The sequence below is a fragment of the Peromyscus californicus genome, unplaced genomic scaffold (genome assembly GCF_007827085.1).
Source record: "Peromyscus californicus insignis strain IS unplaced genomic scaffold, ASM782708v3 Scaffold_3__1_contigs__length_106647218, whole genome shotgun sequence".
In the NCBI taxonomy this organism is placed as follows: domain Eukaryota; kingdom Metazoa; phylum Chordata; class Mammalia; order Rodentia; family Cricetidae; genus Peromyscus; species Peromyscus californicus.
In genome coordinates this window covers 87,019,752-87,033,083 of record NW_026294551.1, presented here as the reverse complement: position 1 = coordinate 87,033,083, position 13,332 = coordinate 87,019,752, and the positions used below count along the sequence as shown (strand labels likewise).

The following is a 13,332-nucleotide window of genomic DNA, read 5'->3' as shown; positions in this document are numbered from 1 at the left end:
TGTGTGTGTGTGTGTGTGTGTGTGTGTGTTGTTCTTGTTGGTGTTTTTGTTGGTTTGGTTTGGTTTGATTTTTACAACTTTGTAGTGAATCAGTTAGCTGTAGCTGCATGGCTGGTATCTCAGTTCTCACTCCTCTGTCATTGATCTGAGTCTGGTTTTGTGCCTGTACGTTGCCGTTTTTATCACTGTCACTCCGTAGTATAACTTGAAATCAGGTACAGTGATAACTACCACACTATTCTTTCTGTTCAGGATTGCTACACCTGTCTGGAGTCCTTTATGCTTCCATATGAGTTTCAGTGGGTTGTTGTTGTTGTTGTTGTTTTCTGTTTCTATAAAGAATGATGTTGGTATTTTAATGGGCATTGCATTGAATCTGTAGATCCCTTTTGGTAGGCCAGCTGCTTCAACAGGATTAAGTCTTCCGATCCATGGGCATGAGAGAGTCTTTTTGTCTTTTAGTGTCTTCATCTGTTTCCTTCTTCCTTGTTTTAACATTTTCATTGTTTATGTCTTTCGCTTCACTTGTTAGATTTTTTTTCTGTATATTTGAGTGTGTTGTGAATAGGATTGTTTCTCTCATTTCTTTCAGATCTTAATTATTTGTTTGCACCATTAGTATATAGGAAGGCTGCTGATTTTTGTGTTTAATTTTGTAGCCTGCCACATGATTGAAAGTGTTTATCAGCTCTCAGAATTTTCTGGTGGAGTCTTTTTTTTTCATGTATTTTATGTATATGAGTGCTCTACTTGCATGGATGTCTGCATGACAGAAGAGGGTATCAGATCTCATTACAGATGGTTGTGAGCCACCATGTGCTGGGAATTGAACTCAGGACCTCTGAAAGAGCAGTCAGTGCTGTTAACTGCTGAGCCATCTCTCCAGCCCCCCTGGTGGAGTCTTTAGAGTCTCTTATGTATTAAATCATAGAATGTGCAAATAAAGAAATCTGACTTCATCCCTTTCTGTTTGTATCCTTTTTACTCCCTTCTCTTCCTGCTCTGGGTAGGTTTTCCAGCACTATATTGACTAGATGGCAGTGGACACCTTTGTGTTGTTCCTGACTTTAATGGAACTGCTTTTTCTCCATTTAGCATGCTGTTGGCTTTACTTCATGGTAGATACTCTTAGTTGTGTATGTTTCCTCCATTCGTAGCCTCCTGGGGGCTTTATCATGAAAAGGTATTCGGTTATGACAAAGGCCTTTATCTGTATCTGTTGGCTTGATCCTGTGATTTCAGTGTCCTTGAGTCCATTTTGTGATGTATTACATTGATTGATTTGCATATGTTGAATGGTCGCTGCTTCTCAGGAATGAAGCCAACTTGCTTATGGTGAGTGATCCTTTTGGCGTATTTTTGAATTCAGGTCACAAATCTTTCATTGAGGTTTTTTTTGGCATCTAAGTTCATCAGGGAGATTGGTCTATGATTTTCTTTTTTGTTGTGGCATTCTTTGGTTTGGGTGTCAGGATAATGCTGGTTTCGTGTGTGAATGTGCATGCGCACACACGTGGAGGAGAGAGGACAATGTGTAGGGCATGGTTCTTTCCCTCCACCTAAAGGGTGTCCAAAATCCAACTCGGGTTACTAGGCTTGGAAGAAAACACTTTTCCCCATTGAGCCATCTCACCAGCCCAGGTTTGACCTGTTCTTGTCTTGCTAGGCCCTGAAGAACATCATTTAATTATTTAAATGAGATCATTCTGGTTTTTTTTGTTTTTTTTGTTTTTTTTTTGGTTTTTCGAGACAGGGTTTCTCTGTGTAGCTTTGCGCCTTTTCCTGGAACTCACTTGGTAGCCCAGGCTGGCCTCGAACTCACAGAGATCCGCCTGGCTCTGCCTCCTGAGTGCTGGGATTAAAGGCGTGCGCCACCACCGCCCGGCTTCATTCTGGTTTTTAATGTAGGTACTTAAAACTGTGAACCTCCCTCTTAGGACCGCTTCCATTGTATTGTATAGGTTTATGTATGATCCCTCTGTATTTATTCAATTCTAAGATTTTTTTCCTTCTTGGTTTCTTCAATGACCCATCCGTTCATCATTCTACAGTGTGTTGTTTAATATCCATGAGTTTGCAAATTTTCTCTGGTTTCTATTTCTTGTTGTCTAACTTTATTCCACTGTGGTCTGACAGAATAAAAGAAGTTATTTCAGTTGTCCAGTATTTGCTGAGACTTGCTCTATGTCCTAGTATGTGATCAGTTTTAGGGGAAATTCCTTGGATTACTGAAAAGGAATATGTATTCTACAGCGTTTGGGTGGCACAGTTTGTAAATGTCTGTTCTGTCCTTTTGATCTGTGGTGTCATTTAATTCTGTTGTTTCTTTGTTTACTGTTTTTGTCCAGATGGACTGTCTGTTGGTGGGAGTGGGGCACTAAAGTCATCCACAGTTACTATGTTGGGATTAGTCTATGACTTTATATCTAGAAGAAAGATTACCTGCATTTAAAAAAAAATCAACCAGTGATCTAACTCCTGATGTACAAATCCCAACACACAAAAAGTGACATGAAAAACCAAGACAACCCACCTCTTCCAAAAACTGCCAGCCCACCAAGCATCTCTTTAACATGGTGTTTCCCTTCTCTTCCGTGGGCTGCCAGTGCCCAGCACCGAGCACCAAGAGGAAGGTTTCCCACAGCGCCCCCTGCCGATGCTTCTGCCCTGGGTGTGGCTTTTCCCCCAGCTGTTCAGAGCCTGTTTTGTGATTGCTACTCTTCAGCTCTCCCCAGTTAATTCCCTGGAGGCTCTAGGAGACTGTCCCCGAGTATCACCTCACATTCCTTGTCTCCCTCAATTCAAATTTGAGTTCTTAAGACAAATGATGGCTCAGTTCCCCAACTACCCTCCCAGGAGTTAAGTAAAAGCCATGTGGAATTGTCAGGGAGACCCGGGTTCAAATTCTAGATCAGTGGTTCTCAACCTTCCTCACACTTCAGCCCTTCAATATAGTTCCTTGGGTTGCTGTGATCCCCACAACCATAGTTACTTTCGTTGCTACTTCGGAACTGTGATTTTGCTACTGTTATGAATCATGATGTGAATGTCTGATGTTCAGGATACATGACCCCAAAGGAGTCACGACTCACAGGTTGAGAACCACTAACCCACAGGTTAGAATCTAGATCAACTATTTGTTTCTGGGTAACCTCGAGGAAGTGGCTGCTCACCTGTGCGTGACTGTTACTCAGACACTGTGACAAGTCAGCATCATGTGACTGCTTCATTTATTAATATTAAACAGATTTGCACTGAGTACCTTGTGTGGATCGGCAGTGTAAAGAGCCCTGCTAAGATACAGTGGAGGGCAATTTTAGCAAGAACTCTGCCATCGTGAAACTTACCAGTCTAGTGGAGAAGAATATCACCGACTGCGTGATCTCACAGTTATGCGATGATGACAGATGTTGGAGGGGTGGGGGTATGAAGAGGTAACTCATGGGGGCGCTTCTCAGAGGATGGGACTAGTGTGCAGTCTCCTTCCCAGTGTTATATCACTCTGCACCTCTCTTTCAGGTACCTAGAAGGAAACCACTTAACAGCGGTGCCCAAGGAGTTGTCCTCCCTCCGACAGCTGACGCTTATGTAAGGAGCCTGCCACTAGGCAGGCATTTGTTTCTGAGATGGCGTGGGACATGGCTGTGGGGAGTAAGAGAGAACAGTGGTTGCTATGACAGATGCAGCAGTTCTCAACCTGCATGGCTGCATGGCGCAGGGAGAAACAGCTGGGAGGAAACGGACCAGGCTGATGTTTGAGGATTTGCGAGTCCCATATGTGGGGATAGTCAAAGCGTATCATTATGGGCCCTGAACTACCTTCCCATTGGCTTGCCTCTGACCTTCCAGGCCCCAAGCTGAATGCCTGAGCTTTCTGGAATTCCAGTGTCTTACAAACTGTGACCGCACTTAGATCTGCCAGGATCAGAAGCAGGCATCCCGTCTTCCTTCTCTGGTTTCCCAGAAGATGTCCCAAGTAGATGGTTTAAACCAAGGGCCTTCAATAATGCCTGCTACAAGCTTCAGGCCTCTAAGAGCCTGAAAACACTTGAATGGGAACCGGAGAACCTGGGCGTGGGAGAGACCCATGCGCTATTTCCCTCAATAATGTCACTGCTTTGCCTTGGTGGGACCTAGAGGGGTAAAGTTATTCCTTGGGCTAGTGGTAATTGATGGATGCCCTTGTCTGCTTGAGAGGGGTAGGAGCCAGTCCACAAGAGACAAGCAGGGTTCTTTCACAGGGAATGTCAGGGGCCCACTAATGAAAAGTTCCAGAAAGCCTCCATTTGGTCCCCAATATCTGTATGAACATTTCTCAAACTCAGAGCTATGGACATCTGAGGCGGGATCATTATTGGTTAGGAGAGTTGTCAGGATTATCATGAGGAATGAGGCAATGACCTTGGCCTCTATTAGAAGCCAGTAGCGCCTTTAATCCCAGCACTCGGGAGGCAGAGGCAGGCGGATCTCTGTGAGTTCGAGGTCAGCCTGGTCTACAAAGCGAGTTCCAGGAAAGGCGCAAAGCTACACAGAGAAACCCTGTCTCGAAAAACCAAAAAAAAAAAAAAAAAAAAAAAAAAAGAAGCCAGTAGCACTTCTCAATAGAGTCAGCCAGAACAGTGTCTGGGACATGTCATGGTGGAACAAAAGTGCCCCCAGTTGAGAACCACTGTTCTGTAGCAGTGGTCATGGACTTCTGCTGTGGGGGACTGCCCAGGGAGCAGCTGTCCATGCTGCCATTTCATACTGTTGCCACGCCCACGGACAAGCATTTTCACCAGAGTATACAGGCAGGGAGCCCTGGCTTCAGAAGATTCAGAAGTTCTAAGGAAAAGCCAGGAGGCTGTAGTGGATAGAGACCTCTTCTCTCACCAGCATTGTTCCTCCCAAGAGATGGATCACATGGGGTGAATAAATGACAGAAAGAGGGCTGGTGATAAGAGATGACCAGGGGGCCAGTTGTGCTGGTGCACGCCAGTGGGATTTCTGAAGGAGATGGAAGCAGGAAGATCATGAGTTCGAGGCCAGCCTGGGCTACACATTTTTTTAGCCAGGCAATGGTGGTTGTTGCCTTTAATCCCAGACCTCAGGGGGCAGAGACAGGTGAATCTCTGAGTTCTAGGCCAGCCTCGTCTACAGATTCCAGGACAGCCAGGGCTACACAAAGAATTCCTGTCTCAATTAAAAAAAAAAAAGGAAGGAAGGAAGGAAAAGAAAAGAAGAATTGATCAGGGGAAGAAATTGTTTTCTTGTGTGTTAGATTTTGTTAGAATGAAATGGATGAATAGGCATGTAATTGAATGATTTAATCATGAATGAGTTTATAAATGGATGATGGGTGGGCAAGGACAATGTGAATGGGAAAATTAACATTTGGATCAATGGGTAGGTGGTAGGGGGATAGCTGGAAAATGAGAAAGTGAGTGGATAAATATGAGAATGGGTAGACATACAGATGGACAAATGGAGATGAGTGAGTGTGCAGCTAGATGGATAATCACATGTGTGAGGGAATAATAGGTGAGTGGGTGAATGGACAGATGAATGAGTGCATGGATTGGTGGATGAATGGGTGCATGCGTGGTAGTGAATGGACTGATTGATAGGTGGTATACTCATGTAATAGTAGGTTGTGGGCTCCCTCAGGTACGGCTAACAGTAACTCATGGCTTTTCTGTTTTCCTTATCTAGTGACCTGAGCAACAACAGCATCGGCATGCTGACCAATTACACCTTCAGCAACATGTCCCACCTCTCCACGCTGTGAGTACGGTGGCATCTCGTGTTTAATGTTCATGGGCATGGCCACCCAGTCTTGTAGCCCCTCAGTCCCTGGGTGCCTTGCTTTCTTGGTCCTTGGGGCCTTGGCTGCCCTAGTGAAAGGCAGACTTTAGTCATCAGATGATGCAAAAAGGAGAGGTAGGGGCCTGGCAGATGGAGGGACTGTAAGCTAATTACCTCTGAAGAAGGCTGTCTTTGGAATGCCTTCTGGGATACATGCATGTTCTTTCCCAGTGGAGGGTTTCCTACACAATTATATTTTGCTCAGACCCATTTATTTCCCATTAGCTCTGCACGTTGTAAGCACACACCATTTGACAGTGGAGGGGGCTAGTAGGAAAGCTGATTAGAGAGCCAATCTGCTGTGGAACATTGGGGTGGGGGGCCCAGCTTAGGAGCTTCCTGGAGTGGTAGGAGGTTTCTCTTCCCTCTGTATTACGGTCCCTTTGTCGATAATATTAAACCAGGAAAATTGGAGGAAACATTTGCTTTGACGGATCCACAGTGTAAACAGTGTACCCACGAGAACAGGAGCAGTCAGCGGGCTCACATTTCTCTTTCCACAGGATCCTGAGCTACAACCGGCTGAGATGCATCCCTGTCCATGCCTTCAATGGGCTACGGTCACTCCGAGTGCTGTGAGTCACGGGGCCTTGGGTCACCTTACATGGCACTGGATAATAGCATGAGCTCTCTCCTTCCCTACCGTCCTTGGGCAAAGCCCATTCACTGCCACCCAGCCACCCTTATTTACTCCGTGGGGTAAAGAGAATGTCCTCTATGAATCAGCCATTCCCGAGGCTCAGCACACTGCCACTCATAAACCTTTAGCTAATCACTCACCCCCTCCAGTCTGCACTTGGCTGTGTATCCAGTAGGTCATCCCACCCTGTGATTAGGGAATTAGGCTACGCTAATGTGTCCTCCCTCTCACAAGCACAGAGTGGGGCATGGGGCCACACTGTGATGAGCAGGCTGCTCCCAGGTGCTCACTATGGCTTCAGAAGGGTGGTGTGGCATCTTCTGCAAGGACCAGAGATGACAAGCTGGAAGGCCAGGCGCCATCCAAGCTCAGAAGGTTGGCTTACAAGTATCTTTTACAAAAAAACAAAAGTTTCAGGTCTGGGTGCGAGGACACACAGGTGTAATCCCAGTCCTTAGGAGGCTGAGGCAGGAAGAACATGAGTCCAAACCTAGCCTAGACTATTTAGTGACTTTGAGTCTAGCCTGGACTACTTAACAAGATCCTGTCTCCAAAAAAAAGTCAAAGTTTTAACAAGTTGCCAGCATTTAAGTATAACCAGCAAATCCTGATGTCTGCCTTCTCTTGGGAAATTAAGAGTCCTGGCCGTACCTGAGTTCCTCCCCTGCATTTCTGCAGACAGGTTTGCACAGACTGCAGCCCCCTCACTCGTACACCTCATGCCTGCCTGGTCCTGTCCTACCCCAGAGTTGAGGACAGAGGCTCCAGAACCCTTCCGGTTCCCAGGCGTGGCTCTCTGCCCCTCCCTCCCTGTGTATCTGTCTTCTGGCCCATGGAAATCGGATGATGATGGAAATTGCCTCTCCGAATCTCAGAATTACGTGAGATGCGGCATCGAGAGTGCACACCACACTCTGGCTACTGTGACTGTGGAACAAGGATTCACCTGTTGTTCTGGTCTCAGTGGGAGCTGCTGGAGCAGGGGGACCCTGTGCTGCCCCAACTCCAGGTCCAACTTGTATACCTTTCTACCTTGCACTATCTTATTGATAAAGGAAGATGTTGTGGCTTTTTCCGCTATCACCTTTAAGGGATCTCCTCATCATGGTAGAGATGTCATCCTCCTCTTAAACTTCTCACCTATATTTTTCTAGTTCGTCATTATTGTAAGAGTAACCCCCATATTTGAAAAGGTCAGGCCGGGCCATTCCTTCTCCTGATCCTTTACAATAGTGCTGTGAGCTTGAGAGGATGATACCCATTTTAGAGATGGGGAAACTGAGGCCTGGCTGATGAAGTGACTGGCCTAGCGTGCTGAGTCCCGCCTCCTGCCTCAGTGTCATCAACAAACAGCACCCCGCAACCTGGTCCATTCCAGAGGCTCTGGACTGGTGTGATTTATTAAGACCTGCAAAACACCCATGTCAGCGACACTCCCGCCACATGTCATCTGCACTGTTATTAAAAATCAATTCTCTGGGGGCAGAGAAGTGCCCATAGTGACAGTGTGCAATCTGTTATTGTCACTTACTTATTACCCACTCTCTCCAGGGAGTTCGGGAATGGAAACATCAGCGAAACCATTTCCTTATTTCCAGCTGAATGCAGTAGTGGATAGATCTCATTCACCCGGCCCAAAGCCAGACTAGCTGCCCCTTCCACTACGTGCTGGCCCCTGTCCATCCCAGCCCCCAGCCTGCCCTCCAGTCAGTCTAATGCTGGGTGGGTTGGATGGCAGGAGACAGACCTGCCAGTTTTCAGTGAATCTCCGTGTATGGGTTCAAGACTTGGAGTCGTTCTGATGGAGATAAATCAAAGATTCTGAGAGAGGGAGAAACAGGTTTTCCCCTTCCGTCTGTCTGTTAACTGGGGTGACGGTGTGAGCATCACGGCATGCCAGGGGTTTCCCGTTCCACAGCGCCTTGTGTGTCCCGCCCCTCCCCCACTGCCATCATGAGGTCCCAGGAACACATGCCTCCATTCAGCACCAGGGAGCTTGCTTCTTGAGTTAACAGTCAGCAGGCTTTCCCATGGTCATCCTAGAAACAATGGGTCTTGGGGATAAACCCGATCTCAGAGCCTCTCACTCCAATCAAGTGCCTCAGTGGGGAGCAGGCCATTTTCTGCATAAGGGCCAATTCAGGGAAAATAACAGCGTTTATGGGCTACGTTTTTATGATATTTGTATCCTTTCTTCTGGTAATTGCACATGTAGGATTTTACACTATAGAAAAACCCCAAATGAGGGAAAGGCTCTATAAATCTGAGTCTTTGTTGTGTTGTTATTTTTAACCTAAATTTTAAATATTACCGACCAGGACCACAATGGGGAAATGTATAAAGAGATTATGGCACAACTAGTCAATGAAACACAGTTATTAAAGAGATAGAGATGAAAACTAGACACAGCGTGGGAACGGGCTGACTCTTTAGCTATTGCGTGGGAAAGGGAACTTAGTTACATCTCATAAACATTGACACCAGTGAGCAGAGACTAAAGGGAACAAGAGAAAGAATGGCTGGTGGCTGGCTTCTCATACTGATTGAGCAGGAATGGAGACTGCTACATGGTGGCAACTTAGGGAGCTGGGCAAAGAGGAGGCCGGTTTTGTTTGTTTTTTTAGTATGTGTTGTGTTGAATTCATGTGTGTGAGTGTAGGTACACATGTGGAGGTCAGAGGACATCTCGGGTGTTGGCCCTCAACCCGAGACAGAAGCAGGCATCCCTTCTTCTTTCTCTGGTTTCCCAGAAGATGTCCCAAGGAGATGGTTTAAGCCAAGGGCCTTCAATAATTGCAAATTATCTGTAACGATGTGCATACATACGTGCGAGCACATGTGTGTTTGTGTGTGTGTATCTGTTTGTCTATGTCTGTCTCTGTGTGTGTCTGTAGGTAGTGTGTCTATGTATCTGGATCTACTTAACGGTCTGTTTCTCTTTGTGTGTGTGTGTATATATGCGTGTGTCTGTCGTGTGTGTGTGTGTGTGTGTGTGTGTGTGTGTGTGTGTGTGTGTGTCTGTGTATATCTGCTTAACTGTCTATCTCTGTGTTTGGCTGGCTGTCTCTCTGTCTGTGTGTGTGTGTGTGTGTGTGTGTGTGTGTGTGTGTGTGTGTATCTGCTTAACTGTCTATCTCTGTGTTTGGCTGGCTGTCTCTCTGTCTCTGTCTGTGTGTGTGTGTGTGTGTGTCTGTGTGTGTGTGTATCTGCTTGACTGTCCATCTCTATGTTTGGCTGGCTGTCTCTCTGTCTGTATGTGTGTGTTAAATGAGTGCAGCTGAGTACATTTCAGGGAACAAGACAGGAGAGTAGTCAGGAATCCAAGTACAAAACATTGTGTGAGGAAAAAACTAGTTTCTCCACTTCCCTTGTGATGTAAAACAGCTAGTGAGAACATTCTTGTGGGCATTCTTGTCCTTCTTTGGGGATCTGTGCACTCTGAGGGATCTTTGCCCCACACAGAGTCACATGCTTTGTGTATGTGTGGTCCTAAATGTCACTCCCCAGTCCCACATAGTGGCACCTGGAATCAGTTAGGACAGAGAGGGCTGCTCAAGTGTGTACAGAGGGAGAGACTGAGATATTCACCATCCTTCAGATTTGTAGCTTCTCATCCACGAAGTAACACTGCGCTGTTGATACCCATGAGGAGCTACGGACAGTGTGGAGCCCTCCTACACCGTCCCCATTAAGGACTCCAGATGCTCTTTGTTTGGTTACCTTCCCAAGAGGGACCTCTCTGCCTCACCAGAGAGCTGCCCCACCTCTGACAGCTTGGCAAATGCTGGGGGTGAGCTGCAAGGTAGTGTTGGCAGCCTCCAGGCCATGGGGCAGGCTCACTCCTTGAAAACAAAACCAAAAATTAACACGATGGGTCCGTCTAGGATTATGAGTCTCTGGTCAGAGGGTGCACGCCTTTTAATCTCAGTATACTGTATACATAATAATAAATAAATAAATCTTTTAAAAAGAAAAAGATTAGCAGGAACTTCACAGCAAAGAGGAGGTCTTAGAGATACTCCTGTCTACACTTGTCACTTTGGAGACAGAGACAGAAAAGTGGAGGGACTTGTTCTTGACCAGTCTCTTCCCTAATGCCCTCAGTGGACAAGCTGCAGTGCTGGCCTGGGAGGTGGGCACAGACAGTAAGGGAGACACCATTGCTGTCCTCTAAGAGGGGACATTGTCAGGCTGAGAAGCATGGGCAACCCAGGTGACACCTGAGAGAAGAGCTGCAAGCCACAGTGAAGGCATCACCGCATCAAGGTTCTCTGACAGAAGAACCCTTTCTGGAATGTCACCATTGGTGTGTGTTAAGCCTTCACTGTTCACTGCCCAAAGGATAAGGGCTTCTGTGACATTGTCATATTCTTCAGCCTTGGAGAAGCATGCCTCTATTATACCCATCTCACTTAGGAGTAAACTGAGGCTGAATAAGAGTAAGTGATTTGTCTAAGATAATGCAGTTGGGATTTGAACCCAAGACTGTTTTCTTTCCAAGTCAGTCCTTTTGTTTCTAAGGCTGAGATGAAGCCAATGAGGCTCACTTAAGTAGAGAAGGGAGTGAGGAACATTCTAGGGGATGACAATATGACTACCCTGTATAGACACCTTAAGATCAAGGGCAAATATGGAGGCTGGAGTGTTGACTCAGGGAATAAGAGCACTTGGTGCTCTTCCAGAGTACTAGAGTTCAGTTCCCAGTACCTACATTAAGTGATTCACAGTAGCCTGTAACTGTAGCTCCAGAGCCTCCAACCCCCTCTTCCGATCTCTATGAGCACTCACATGCACATACACACACAAAAGTAAAAGAATTGTTGTTGTTTTTGAAAGGACAAATGTGTGGAGAGGCTTACAGGAACTTACAGGTATGACTGCCAGGCAGATTTCATGTTAGAAGCAAAAGGGTATGGCTGAGTCGCCGTTAGTATATACAGAACCAAAGCTGAGCTCCTGTCTCTGGGCTCCTAACCAGAGGTCTTTCTACCTCGCTCCCAGCCTAGCTGATACCTGTCTTTAGTCTCATGCATTTCATACTCAAAGATTGAGCATTGTTGATTGGAAATCGACATGTTTTCATCCCTTACCCAGGAAACTTCTCATTGGAATTAAAGGGTTGTGATTTGGGGAGTGGGGGTGGAGTTGGCTGGGTAGGGAGGTGGGAGGATCTGGGATGAGTTGGAAGAAATAAAAAACCTGATCAAAATATATGATATGAAAATATTTTTTAGGTTATTAAAAAAAAAAGGTGAAGTAGGATAGAGGACTTGGGACCACACTGCCAATGTTCACTATATCTTGCCTCCAGTCCAGAAATGGAGTCATGGGACTCACTAGTGCCTTAAAATTTTTGGAAAATATAATTACAGACTTCTAATTTATATGAACAATGCCTTGAGAGGACTGGCCTTAAAATAAATCCAAGAACAAAGTGGAGCACACAGGAACAAAGTGACCATGCACTGGGTCCTAGAATATCTGAGGCCTTGAGGGCTTTGTACCTCTCCCTCAACCATCACAGCTGGCTGACTTATTAAATACATACTATTATAATAGGCCCTTCCTGACCAATGGAGAGTAGACCAACTCAACTACCTTGACGGGGGAGGATATATCCTTCAAACAACTGAAAAGTTCAGGGTAGACGGTGACTCTGGGACTAGGGAAAGGCATGCCAGAGATGAGTACAGCTGTCTCGCCCCTCAGCCCTCTTTCATGCATGGGTTTCCCTCATGGGTGGGGCACATTCATCTCCTCATTCTAACCTGTGGAGCGTCCTCACAGGCTGGGAGGTTTCTCTTGAGTGGCTTAGCAGCCTGCAAAATGAAACCTCCTTTGTAAGTCTGAGTTCCAGAGGGAGCCCCAGGGATGTCCCTCCTTGACCCTAAAGGGGAGCTCCTACCGTCCCTCTGAAGGTGTGAGTGCACCTGGGCTGGAATGAACGGATAACGGAGAGATGGTATTCAAAACTGTGGACATGTGTATGTAGGCAGGAGCTACACAAAACTCAAAGATTCGGGAGGCCGGATGGCTGAAGCTTATGCCTCTTCAATGGACAAGGATGGTAGAGTAGGCAGTAGAGTACTCAGCAGCCTCAGAGGGGTAATGAATGGTGTTTAGGAGAGTCAGTGAACCCAGGGGTCTGACAATGGCCTGGGCCAAAGTCCCCGTAGACTTCGGGTGTGATGTTGGGTCTTCAGTGTCATCCGAAAAGGGAGTGTAATCTTCATGAGGGGCAAAATGTCACTAAGAAGCTGAACGATGACTGTGGGTCTCTTTGATGGATTGGGGCCACAGTCTACATGGGAACTCCAGGGACAGTCCCTTCCTGTGCTTCAGGAGAGAAAGGGGAGCAAGAGCAACAGGGTCGGGATGAGAGCAGGTCAGAGGAACCATGAGGCTGTTCCTGCTGCCAGCATGACAAAGCACAATACATAAGACTGTGAGTCAGAGGCAGGCAGATCCGAGTTCGAGGCCAGTCTACAAAACAAGTCCCAGGATAACCAGGGATACAGAGAGAAACCCTGTCTTCAAAAACAAAAACAAAAAAAAGACTGTGAGTTTACTGAGGTTACGCAGTCAGCCTCACGCTAGTGTTTGTGACACTGATTGCTCAAACCGGGCAAGAACTCAGATAGGTCCCGCCATGTCTATGCAAACTGTGGTCACCTGGGCATTCAGAGGTCCCAAGGTTCAGACGGCCCAGGTATAAGGAGAGGCAGGTAGGTGTCACACTGCTCTAATGATTCCATCATCTGCATCTGACAGTTTGTCTTTAGCAAACTGAGAACAGTGGTTCTCAACCTTCCTAATGCTGCGACCCTTTGATACAGTCCCTCATATTG

General features: G+C 46.5%; 1 protein-coding gene across 1 annotated transcript in view; it reads left to right on the top strand.

Moving 5' to 3' along the window:
* The window catches only part of Slit3 (slit guidance ligand 3), a 595,024-nt gene that overhangs the window by 529,706 nt on the left and 51,986 nt on the right, over positions 1-13,332 (top strand). The window contains exons 21-23 of the mRNA XM_052758587.1: positions 3,520-3,588; positions 5,692-5,763; positions 6,348-6,419. Of these exons, the coding sequence (XP_052614547.1) occupies positions 3,520-3,588; positions 5,692-5,763; positions 6,348-6,419 (213 nt within the window). The remainder of the gene's footprint in view (positions 1-3,519; positions 3,589-5,691; positions 5,764-6,347; positions 6,420-13,332) is intronic.